Source organism: Haliaeetus albicilla, chromosome 2 (genome assembly GCF_947461875.1).
Source record: "Haliaeetus albicilla chromosome 2, bHalAlb1.1, whole genome shotgun sequence".
NCBI classification, from domain to species: Eukaryota; Metazoa; Chordata; class Aves; order Accipitriformes; family Accipitridae; genus Haliaeetus; species Haliaeetus albicilla.
In genome coordinates, this window is record NC_091484.1 from 15,974,416 (window position 1) to 15,987,176 (window position 12,761).

At 50.7% G+C, this 12,761-nt stretch overlaps 1 protein-coding gene across 2 annotated transcripts in view; it reads left to right on the forward strand.

Annotated features, from left to right (window-relative positions):
- The first annotated feature begins 8,999 nt into the window (after positions 1 to 8,999).
- The window catches only part of CBFA2T2 (CBFA2/RUNX1 partner transcriptional co-repressor 2), a 65,646-nt gene continuing 61,884 nt past the window's right edge, over positions 9,000 to 12,761 (forward strand). For both annotated transcript variants that reach the window (XM_069807399.1, XM_069807408.1), the window contains exon 1: positions 9,000 to 9,095. In XM_069807399.1, the coding sequence (XP_069663500.1) occupies positions 9,068 to 9,095 (28 nt within the window). In that variant the 5' untranslated portion in view covers positions 9,000 to 9,067. The remainder of the gene's footprint in view (positions 9,096 to 12,761) is intronic.

A 12,761-nucleotide genomic window follows, 5' to 3' on the forward strand; every position in this document is an offset into this window, starting at 1 on the left:
CTTGGCTTCAGGCTGATGGCATCTCTGGTGTCGGGGCTGGGGAGCAGTGGGTGCTCCAGGACTGGTCAGCCAGCAGCAGGGAGAGCTTTCTAGGAAAGCAAGCTCTGCAGGAAGGAGGTCAGGACTGGAGCTGGGGCCATGGCACATGCCAAGCACCGGGCAGAGCATCCACAAGCTGACGTGCCCCTCTGAGCCCCTCTGCAGGGCATCTCCATGGCCGGGAAATGCTCCTACCTTGCTGTATATGATATAATTAAATATTTCTTATATATTTCTTACATAAATATTATATATACTTATATTTTATATATATTTATATTTGTATGCTTTATATATATTCTTATATAAATATTTCTTTTATATTATTCTTATGTATTATATAAAGATTTCTTAGAAACACCTGGGCATACAAATCCTCAGACAAAACCCATTATCAAGCTGGAAACAAGCAGGGCAGAACAGTTAAAGTCCGTGATCAAAATCAGCTGGCAGGAAAACTTGCTCTAAGCCATCACGCCTAACCGAGCTCTGTGGTTATCTCCCTGAAGAAAGACTGACTCCTGCTCCCAGCTCTGAAAACATGCCCGTTTATACCAGGGCAGGACTCTTCCTCAAAACTCCAGTACTTCTTTTTTTCCAGTTTGGAGAGGATTATTTGAGTCTGATTATTCGGAGCCTCGGTTTCTAGGCTTTCATAGAAAATGCAAGTAACCCATTCATTTTAATAGCAGAGATTCAGGGTTTGTCTTATTTATATCAACCACTATTTAGGGAAAATTGGCATTCAATTACCATGCACCAAATGTCATAACCACTTGGTTTTAATTAGTAAGGGGACACTGAGATGCAGTGCTGACACAAGACATGAGCTCATTTTGGACACCCCCTCCAGAGCTGGACCTGGCCCAGGAAGCAGGAGGGCTGATGACATCCCCCAGACCCCGCTGTCGTGTCCCTGTCCCCGCGTCTCCGCAGGCCTCCGGGCGACCCGATAGCATCCTCCCAGCTTTAGCCTGAAGTTGTCACTCGATAAGAAAACTCCCCTGCTTCCCCCAGCTCAACTTTGGCTGACCTCATCAGCGAACTGAACTAATTGAAGGAAGCGAAGTCAGAAAATAGACCAATAGCCCTTCCTGATGAAGCAATCGGTGTCAAAGCTTGTTCGTCACCTCACCCAGGCCCAGTCCCCTGCAATGAGCTGCAGGTTCCCCGTTCAACTTTGGCATTGCAGATGCATTGCTTACCGCTCACTATCACATTTTAAATCACCATAACTGCAAGCCCTGACATACCTTGTCAGCAGTTTAAATGCAAAGAGGTTTAGATTTCAAAAGAAAGAGGTATTCAACGTGAATCTTTACTCAAACACACTATTTTTTCCAGCACAGGCACTCTGGAAACGCTGAGCACCCCAGACTGGGTGCAGCCCTTCACTGGCGTCCAAGCATCCTATAACTCATGCAGTTTGCTGTGCCCAGCTTGGCTTGACATCACTTTTGGGGTGTCATCTGTTTAATCGGTCCCCATCCCGCCCCCTCCCCCCCTCCACCCGCAGAGGGGCCCTGCTCGCAGCCGTGCTGGCATCGTTGTTGGTTTTTCATTTACAGGGGTAATAGATCCTGCCCACATCCTCCCAGCCCCAGCCCGCCCTGGCTCCCACCCACGCGCTGCTGGCATTAATGCGTTTACTTTGCCGTGCCTGGCAGGTAACGACCTCCAAAAGCGGGTGTCAGTTTGTCATCCCAAGCCAGCAGCTGCACGGCGGGCAAGTAGCAGGTGGCAGCCCCATGTCCCCTCGTGTGGGGTGCGATGCTCGTGGGATCAGGGTGCCCTAGAGGGCTGGATTTGTGATCCCCAGCTCTGCTCCAAGCCCTGACGCATCCCTGGCCCCGCTGGCTCCCTGTGCCCATCTCTCCCCCTCCAAGGAAGGTTGCAAAATGTACCGAGAATCTGCTGGGGGGACTTGAAAATCCAAGGTAGGAGCCAGCTGAGCACCAGGATGGGCACGTGGTGGCTGTGAGCATGTCCCCTGCACAGCCACACCAGCCCGAAACCCTTGGCGAGCTGCCGTGTGGGATGAGTGCACCCACAGCCAGACACGGGATGCAGGAGAGGATGAGCACCACAGCCAACAGAGAAGAGTCGTCCCCAGCTGGGAGGAAGAAGATGAAAAGCACAGCGCCAGGGATGAAGCTGAGGAGGCGCGTTAGGAGCAGAGGGGTGAAATAAAGTCAAACAGTGGATGATGGCAGAAGTGGCGAGCTGTAAGGTGCACCTAAAGTTCCTTCTGCTTCAGACATCTGCAAAAAATATCCTATAAAAACTGAAATTGGGCTCCTACCCCTGCCTCCACTCATCCACTATTTACTGAGATCCCTAACACCTCCAGGGTGGCAGCTGACTTTTGCTTTCTGTCTGTGTTGGGCACACATGTCCCATTGTAGGAAAATGATAAAAAATTATAAAAACATGCTAGCAAACCCCAGAAAAGTGCTGGGTGCTCACATGAAGATGAGGATGGCCATGAGGAGCAGCAGAAACCAGGGGCACTCCAAAGGTGTGCAGCGAGCCCCATCCCCGAGCCCGGCTTTGCTCTGACGGGGGTTTTAGCTGTTATTTCCAAAACTATCACCCCTTAGAGAAATTATGGAATTTACCCCACAGGTGCAGGTCTAGCTGGAAATGGAGCACAGTGGCCAGGCTGGTGGCGATGCTGCCACCCAAGCAACGTTTCCCACCACAGGACAGCCCTTCTGCCTCCCCAGAGCCCCTCTGGACAAGGGTCCACTCTGAGCATCCCCAAACCCTTCATCTTCCAGCCCATCTGCCACTCAAATCCCTGCTCTCTGGCTGTGACATTGGGGCAACTCCTGCTCCTCATTAGAGGTCGCAGCCCCTGAGCAAAGATTAATCTGGTTTGTGCGAATTTATCTGCTTGAAAAGAGAGGGACCAGCTCTGACCTCACAGTCTGGAGACTAGTGGGGAGTTTACTGTCCCCTGAGCTGTCAAGCCAATTCCCTGCAGTACCAAGCTGTTGTTCTTGGCATCTGCTAGGCAGAAAGACTATGAAACACCCCAAATATCTGTTTGTTTTAAAAGGTAAATATTAATTTCAGGATGCTGTTTACATATCCAGACTCTTCAAGCTTGAAGTCATTGCCTTTTGCTAGTTGTCACATGGTATTAGTGTGTATTTAACATTTATTTAATTCTACTTGGTCCTGCTTGTGCCAGATGGCAGGCAGCCTGTGTGGCTAGGCTCAGGCTTAGCTGAGTGCTGCTCTGAAGTGAGAAAAGGGGGTGGTTTGAGACTGCAAAGTTAAAAGTTTGAGCAGTTTTGTGGCTGCAGGTCCCTGAATGACACTGAAGCACGCTGCGGCTCTGGCATCCCTGAGGCTGAGCGGTGTGCCTGCCCTCAAAACCGTGGCAGAAGCCAAAAGCAAGACAACCTGGAAAGCATCATCCTCTGACAAGTCCAAACCAGTGCAAGGGCTGCGCTTGCCTCAGCTCTTGCTGTGCAACAGAGCCAGGGCAGGGTCTGACAACTTGCCTTTGACTCGTTGGCTTTGCATCATCTTGGTCTGATCCTGCCTGGCACGGAGCTCTCTCACTGCATACAGGGAGCAGGTCTGTGGACCCTGGCAGAGTGAGCACCGTCCCTGCAGAGGCTATCATGGTTTGCATGCCCCAGGTGGGAAACCCACAGCTGAAACCCTGAGCTGCAGAAGTGTGTGGGTGCCTGGTCAGCTGGTGACCTGGAGGAGCAAATGACATGGGAGAGGACCTGCCTGCTGTCTCCTGAGATCCTGAACAGCGAGTTTCTTCGTCTCAGTGAAGACCTGAGAGATCTCACAAAGTGATGCACATCCCTGATACACAGCCCCGACTACTGAATGCTCACGCATCTCTTTTCTGCTCCTCCAGTCATTTATTCTCCCAGCCCAGGGCATTTTTGGGGTAATGCAGCACTGCCAGCATCACTGCTTTCTCAAAGAATAAAGAAATGCAGCCAGATGGCCTTTGGAAAACAAATATGGTATTCAAGACAGTATTACCATCCTTATGGCTGCAGCAGGCACCCATCAGCTTGAATATACAAACGAGGAAGATCTGAGATGGTTTCAGGGACAGGATTACAGTTTCTAAGTTGGGCTGGACACTGTCAGGTTCAAACATTCATGTTTGAAGAAAGAGACCTGCGTGATAAATAACGTCCCCAGATTTTATCACAGAATTATTGCCTGTTTGGGCTTAATAGATGCTGCACACTCTGCCTCCCACTCGGTGAACAGGTCTCATCCCACCCCTCCTCTCCTCCAGTGGTTCTTGCTCGATGAGATCCCATCCTCCTCCCATCGGGCACACCTGCCTCTCTGCGCAGTGCTCACCTGCCTTTGTGCACTCACATCATGCCAGGAGAAACACTGACCAGACACCAGAACTGACCTTGGGAAACTCCACCAAGCTCCAGACCTCCCCTTCTGGCACCATCTGCCCTGCTCTCCTCTCACTCAGTTCTCACCCGTTGTTAATGATGCTTGTACTAAACTTTGCATTTTGCCTTGTTTTGGAAACCAGTTCCCAGTGAAGGAAGCAGGCAGGTTACTCTGCCATGACCTGTCCTGTGAGATAAACCCTTTATCTCATTTCCCACTCATTTTTATGACAGTAATTACTCTTTCTTCAGCATTTTTAGAGCTACATACATCTGCGAGATGACAGATTTCCAAATAAAGTTCCCTCTTGCTCTTGTGTTTGCTGTTCTTTGATCAGACCCGTTAATCCTTGCCACCAGGCTTGCCTCCCCAGTAGAGGAAATGCGAGGACTGAACTGGTGGTGTGGGACCTGGAAGGAGACAGCAAGGGGCTGAGGAAGAGGCAGGACAAGGCTGAAGGAGTTGAGCTGCGGGGAGCAAGAATGGGCATATGTCTTTGCCCGAGAGAGCTTGTTCCAGCCCAGGGGCATGGTCATCAGCTGAGACCTCCCCCAACCTGGGAGCTCTCCAGCTCAGCATCCCACTCCCTCCTTTAAACGTGGGTCCACAGAGTGGAGAACAACCTTCAGCTGCTCTCAGCTACCTTGCCAGCTGCAGGGACAAAGTCCAGTAGAGATACTTAAGCACCTCAGATCTGCTGGTGACCCACTTTGCTCCATATCCTGCTGTACAGGGCCTCCCTTGAGGTGGGGACTCATACAAACCCACACTTTGGACAAACAGGAGCAAGGTTGCAAAGTCCTGCTCCTAGAGACTAGGCTTCCCACCTGCAGCCACCTTTGTCATGTTGGTGGACAGGCTTTATTCAGAGGGGCACTCAAGACCATGCAATGAAGGAAGTTTCCTTTGGTAGAACTTTTGCAGGAGCTGGAGCAGAAGCTCGAAGGAGCACAGTAAGTGAAAGAGGAACAAACCAGAAGGGTGCTTTACATCAGTGCTCGGGTATGGGTGAGGATGTGTCAGGACAGCAAACAGAACTGAAAAATGCACAGCTCGGTCAGCATGGCACAAGCTGTGGTGTGGGATGCCAGCAAATAAGCAGAGCAGATGCCAAATACCTGCTCATACCGCAAGCACCACTCCCCCATGCACCAAATAGAGAAGTACACCATGGAAAAACACAATCCATGACTTGACTGTCTGATATGCAATTAAATGAGTTAAAGATGATGGGAGAATTTCTTGGCTTGTGGAGTGCATGTATGAATATTTTAAGGGGTTTTATGTTTTACTGGCCATAGATATATAACATACATAGTGGCTGTGTATTTATAGTCCTAAAAATGCTGTTTGCAAAACTGTGGATGTTCAGTTGGGTGTGATATACGTATATATATTTAGACACACATATCTACCTCTCTAGGATGCGTGTGCCTGCATACTGCACTGGGCTGAGAAGTCTTCTTTTTTTCTTGTCCTGAATACATCACGTTTAAACGATAAAAAGAGGATTCCAAATGAAGTCCATGTGCCCGTAGAGCTTCTTCTCTAATGCACAAGCCTATTTCAAGGACATATAGAAACATCAGCTGAGTGAACAGGTGTTGCTTGGTTGGACACAGAACACAAATCCACACTCATAAAGGCTGGGTGGGTTTTTTTCTCTTAGAGCAAATAAACCCTGCTCTGTGTACCAATGTACGAACAGAGGAAAAATTGCAACCGACCCCTTTGATGGCTCTCGATGTTTCCCAACCTCTACCCCAGCTCCAGAGAGCACAAGACAAGCTCAGCAACCTGTATGGCTTAAAACTGGGGGAGCTGAAGGTGGGGAAGGGATGGTCCCCACAGGGCATGCTACAGCAGTGTGTGTCTCTGTGATATGGTCCCCCTGCTTGCAGACCATCAGGATCCAGAGCTCATCCTCCCTAGAGGACCATGCCCATGCCCCAGGTCTTGCCCACAATGCTGGCACCACTCATCTCAGATCTCCTGAGAAAGAGCACGGAAAGCCCATTCCCTGCTCACACCTCTCCATCTCTGTAGAAGACACTTGCTGGACAAGCAGCAGGATACCCACATTTAAAACATGAGCTTGCTTCTGTGGGGAAGTCGCATATAATTATGGAAACGTTCCCAAAGCTGACGTCCTAAGCTCCCATGTCTTTCATTGGCATTGAGGTCTGCAAGATCAAGCCCTGTATGTACCCTGTCCTGGTATTCTGCAGGTGTTATGAGTGTTATTTAGCACAATCCTCTCCTCTTTGGGGTTTCCCTCTGCAGCTGTTTCATCTTTAGAAACAAAGCAGCAATGCAGACCCTGTAATGGAGCTGCTCTGTGCCCACCATGGCTTTACCTTGGACAACACCAAAGCTGTTGAACAGAAAGGAAGATGAAAATACATTAGTTCCTTCTTCGAAGCTTTCCCCAGCACATCTCAGCACTCTGCTTTGTGGTCCCAGCCCTCCTCGCCTCCTCCCTGTTCTGAGCAGTGACACTTTGCACCAGGGCACATCCCCCTAAGGTCGTGGTGCCCGGGAGAGACAGGACACAGAGCAGGGCAGCAACAGCTCCACGTCATCAGCACAACAGTTCCCATCTCCTCCTCCATGCTCAGGCACATGGAGGGCTCCAGCGTCGGTGACCCTCAGGGAGATGCCAGGCTGTGGCTCAGGAGTGTGGCCAGGTGGCTTGGGGAGCTGCTCCCATCACACTGGTGAAATCTCTGATGGAGCCCAGCCTGCTGCTCTCCTAGGGGCTTCACAGGCTTTGGAGACCAGCTTAATTAAAACAAAGCCCTTATCAGTGCCCCACACAACAGCCCCTTCTGCTTCACCAGTGTAAATTTGGCCACAGCAAGGCTGTAGATGACACTGAAATGAAGTGGTGGTAAACACAGGCCAGAGCCAAGCTGCAGCCAGCACGGCAGGAGATAAGAGCCGCGTGGGGGATGCAGGCTCTGGCAGACAGGCTGGTCCAGGAAAGTGCTGGTGACTTGCAAAGGGAGGAGGCAAGGCCACAAAGTTAAAACAAGGACTATGGGACTAGATGGATGCTCCTGTCATTTTAGTGCAGATTTGGATCTGCTCCATCATGAGACATCTGAGCCCAAGAGATGCCTGTTCCCGGCCAGCAAACTCAAAACAAGCCCGTGGCTCCCTGAGCATCTTGAGCTAACTACTGCCAAGCCATGCTGCACTGCAGCTCACCCATAGCTGGGCTTTCAACAGGCTGCTGGCCAGCAACCACCAGCCCAGAACTGGAGGAGTTCAAACCCAGTTTGTTGGGACCACGCAGTTTCCCTAGAGAACACCTATCATGGCAAATCCCTCCAGGATGGGAGCAGGGTTGTGCTTAGTTCTCAGATGCCAGTCGGACTTCAGCATGGGGCTGCAGCCTCAACAAACCCCAGGCAGGACTTCAGGCTCTCGGTGAAGCTCTCGTGATCACAAACTCTGGCATTTCTGGGCTTTGAGGTACCTACCAGAGGTAAATGGCACTCAGGCTTTGAACTTTGTCAGAGTCAAAACACATCTCAGCTCTGACATGGCCATTTGAGTTAACTTCTGGGGTTTTTGCCATGTAAATCTAAATGTGTTTTCCTGTGGCCAGACTTCCTGCAGCATTTGTGGAAAGGCGGCAGCCCATGGGAGATCTCCTGACACACAAAAGTCCCTGGCTAACAAAGTCACACCTAACCATGAGAGCTTGTAGCAAGGCTTTTCAGGTCCCCCCCTTTCCACAGAATAAGGACCATGGAGTTAGCAGTCCCTTGGGAAGAGCCCCATTCTTCCTTATTGCAGCCTTCCAATAGATTAAGGGCTTGTAAGAAAGATGGAGAGAGACGTTTTATCAAGGCTTGTAGTGACAGATAAAGGGGCAGTGGTTTTAAACAGAAAGAAAGTTTAGACTGGATATAAGGAAGAAAGTTTTTACGATGAAGGTGGTGAGACGCTGGTTGCCCAGACACCAACTCCCAGAGGAGTTGTGGATGCCCCATCATTGGGGCATGAAGGTTGGATGAACATTTGAGCAACCTCATCTAGCGCAACATGTCCCTGGACTTAGACTAGATGATCCCCCAAAGTCCCTTCCAACCCAAACCACTCCACGATTCTTCATCCCACGTCTCCTGCAACTCTTCAAACATCATCTCCGGGACCTGACGTCTCTCCAGGTCAACCTGGCCACCTAATCCAAACCTCTCCTTCGAGGCATGGGGCTGCGGTTGGGCTGTGGCAAGTGCCAGGAGGCAGCTCAGACACTATGGTTACAATACCTGAGGCCCTGGTGCATTGTCCGCAGCCCAGCACCGGGGCCTCAGGTATTGTAACACCCCTGGGTTAGTGGGGAGGCCTCAGCGCAGAGGGGGGATGAAGGCGAGATGGTTTTGGGGAGGCCGTAAGCCACAATTCGCCTAAAATTCATAATTAAATTCACACAGAAAGCGTCGCCTCGGATCCAACACGGGCTTCCCGCTCCACTAACCGGCGACATGCCCGCCCTCCCGCCGCCTTGCCGGGGCGGGCCTGGAAGGCCGCGCCCCTTAGCGTCACGGCGAAGGGCCGGGTCGGGCCGGGCCGGTGGGGCCGCGGCGGGGAGCGGGAGGAGGCGCCGAGGAGCCGGGCGATGGTGGGGATCCCGGGCGGCTGCCAGTGTAAGAGCCGCGGCGTGGGGGGGAGGCGTCGACCCGCTCGGCGCCGCTCGGACGGGGGCGAAGGGCCTAGCGGGGTCGGGGCCGGGCGGCGGCGGCGGCGGGGACGCCTTGGCCTGGCTGGGCCTCCGAGGGGCGGCGTGGGGGGGAGCGGGGGGCAGCGCTGGTACCGGCCTCGCCGCCGGGCTCAGCTCTCCCCCCAGGGCCGGGCTCAGCCGCGCTCCCCCCCTCGAACCCCGGGCCTGCCCTGCCTGTCCGGGGGGTGCAGGGAGAGGTGCTGCGCCCTGCTCGGCTCTTCCAGCTGCACGCGTTTGTGTATAAAAATGTATAATGTATGCCTTTGGTTCGTGTGTATTTCTCAGCATGCTGTTCATTGCCCACAAAGTGTCGGGCAGCCTGGCCAGGAGCGGCTTTGGGGACCCCCACCTGCAAAACCAGCCCATCAGCAGTCCCATGGGATGGCCCGCTGGGTTTATTTTTAATTTCCAGGCTGGATGGGGTTTCGTGACCCCGCGCCGGCGCAGGGCGGGCAGTGGCAGGGCTGCTGTCTGCAGCCCCCCTCCGGGTCACCCTGTCGCTTGGCCGGGAGCAGGCCAATGGGTTCGGTAGCAGCCAGACCTGTAACATGCCCAGGCGCGCACCTGCATACGTGAAACCTGTCTGTTGCAGCATCCTCTGCTACTTGGGGCTGGGAAGGTGAATAACTGGAGCGCCGTTTTCATTAATTTCTCAAAACAGGTTTGTTTCCAGAAGAGTTGCACTCTTTCTGAAAGCGATGAGGTCGGCAGGAGAGCAGGGAAGCACGTTGCTGGTGCCAAGGAGCAGGGTAGATGGTTAGCCTGTGTCTCTCACCATATTAACCTCCTGATCATTTTTCTCATCTGTGCTTGCGTGTACAGCATTTGTTTATCCACGATTGGGAATGGACTGTGAGCCATCCTGGGCTGAGGACTGAGGTGCCGGACAGAGCTGTGATGTCCATGGGTAATGGATGCAATGTCCAGGCTGGATCATGGCTTCGAGGTGACTCTGTTGATAAGTCAGAGTTCAGTGAAGGGAGAAAAGCAGTTAAAAGCACATCCCAAAGCTCAGAGAAAATGAGGGAATTTTAAAATGAAGTGTGATTGCTCATAGGGAAGCAGTGTAAAGATAGATGCTGACGCTAATGTGGAAACCACCCTGAAAGCTGCATTCCTGATACAGGGAAGGAATTACCAGCTGATGGAAATTGCAGAGGGTGAGTGAATACTTTATCGTGCTGCTTAGTGCAAAATGCGTGGAGATGTTTGGAGTGAGGTTGTTATCCCTTAAGGCAGTTAGTATTAGTCTGTCAAAGCATGTGGACTTGAAACAGCCAGTGGCCCAAGGCAGCTGCAGCAGGAGGAAGGCACAGTGGCGAGCAAGCCGTGTTAACATCCATGTGGGTTTGCAGAACCCTGGTACCTGGTGGACAGGCTCCTAACCTCACTGCCAGGGAGGGTTCTTCATTTTGTCTGCCTTGAGGAAAAGGCCCCACAGAAGGAGCTTGGGTGAGATCATCTGCTTTAACCTTGCTGTCCAAAAGTCATCCCTTTGTGCCTGATCTCTGTTCTTTAAGCTCCCTTTGCAGTCACAGCAGAGAAACAGGCGCTTCTGGGGGTGATTCATCTCACCATTCTTGGACACCTCTCTCTGGATGAGATGAATTACGTGCTGGAGGTGCCTGGGCTCTTTCATTGACTGCAAAGTGAGTCCAGGATAGCTGGCTTAGGCTTTGGCAATGAGGAGTTAGATGAAACACATCCCACCCAGCGTGTCTGCTCATGATGCAGCTTGACAGTTTATGCAACTGATTCAGATTCCCTGTTTCTCTTAGACTGAGCACTGGGAGGAGAGACAGGCCTTTGAAATCCTACTTTAAAATAACTGAAGCTAAGGGAGACAGCGATCTTGTGCCTAAAGCTATAGCTTCAGGGTGGGTATGTGAAACCCTGCAATCGCTTCCTGTCTCAGCTGTGACACTTTCTGCAACCTTTGGCAAGTTCTTTGTTTTTCTGGATCGTGGCAGGAATGTATAAATGTATATGTAGCCGCTTAGTTTTGCAGTATTAAACCATGTCTGAGATTAGGGCTTTTCATTTGGGTCCCGTTGACAGAACTGAGTCAGGAAGTGATTGCACTGACCTTATGCCAGCAGGTACAGCAAGGCTGGGATGCTTTGGATGACTCAGCGGCAGCTAAAGCATTGTTTCTTATGCACCTTTAATACACCTGTGGCTCAACATCCATTGGTGAAGTGCTAATGATAACCCTGGTGAGGTAGACAGCTGTTTTATAAGGGTAAGCACATAAATACATGTTACAGCCTTCAGCAGCTTTATAGATAGACCAGGTAACAATGTCCTGTTAGTGCCAGTGATTGAACAGGCAGAACACTGGCCTAGTGCCTGCCCAAGAACACTGTTGGATTTTATCTTTGGTCTCAAGAAAGTGAATAATCAGCTGTAGACTCATAATTTTTATAAGCACAAATTATATGCATTGCCTTGGTTATCAGCCCAATGATTTCTGCTGTATTATAAATACAGTTACTGGCAACGTCAGAAGGTTGCTTGATTTCTTTGGGTATTTATTACAGAGAAGTGGTTCAGTGCTCAGTGTGAAACTAATGATCCAGAAAGAAAGAAACGTGGGACTGCTTTGAAACTTTGGGATGTTCCATATCAGTTTAAGGCACATACTGACTCTCATGGACATGCTTTTCTTACATGGATATGTCCAATGGGCAGAAATTAAAATGGATCTTTCAGGGACTTAGTCTTGATTTTCATATGCTGTAAAATAAAAGGCTTAAAGTGTTACTCTTCCCTTGCACCAGTGCTCAGGAGAGTGAAATAAACTGACTTTTTAAAGAAGTCAGAGAGAAGAAAAAGAGTTTTTTGATTTGCAGCTTCTCTGAGGATGGAAAAGAGCATGTACTTCAGGTAGAGCTCACATAGTTGACTCTTAAAAGCAGGACTGGAGTGGAATAGTGAGCTGAGTACAGTTTCCATCAGCCTGAGCTGCCAAGGCTTTGCAGTTACCTTGAGATGTTGCCATAAACCACTGGAGTGGGGGGAGGACTGCTCGGGTTTCCCTTTTGCTGGCAGGAATCGAATCTTTGACTTCAGAAGGAGGTGGCTGTAAAACTCACAAAGGCGAGAAATTAATCTGTCTCTCCCTCTCTGATGTAGAAAGTCCCGGAGGCAGTGCTTCCACCCAGACAGGCGATTTACCTGGAACTCTTCCAGACTGAAAAGCACCTTCCTGAAGGCACTTGTCCAGCCAGTGTCTGGGGCAGAAAACTTCCCCTGTGTCCCCGTCACCTTCCCATCCCTCCCTGCTGCATCCCATGTGTGTGCACACCCATGCTTGTTTCAGCTGTGAAGGTGTCATGGACATCGTTTTGGCTGTGTTTGCGCACACCAGGTTAATCAACCCTGACCTTAGAGCTCAGCTAAAACGTTCTTTACTCCATTTCATGTTCTTCTAATAGTGACTTATCTGGCAATTCAACTTTGAGGTCAAAATCTGCACATATGTTTTCCTTGAAGATGTGCTTTGCAGTCTTGGTATAATTTAAAGGATCAGACTTTTCAGGCAGGGATTTTCTCCAGTGTGGATTTATGTTGGTATTTAAGATAGTAGTTG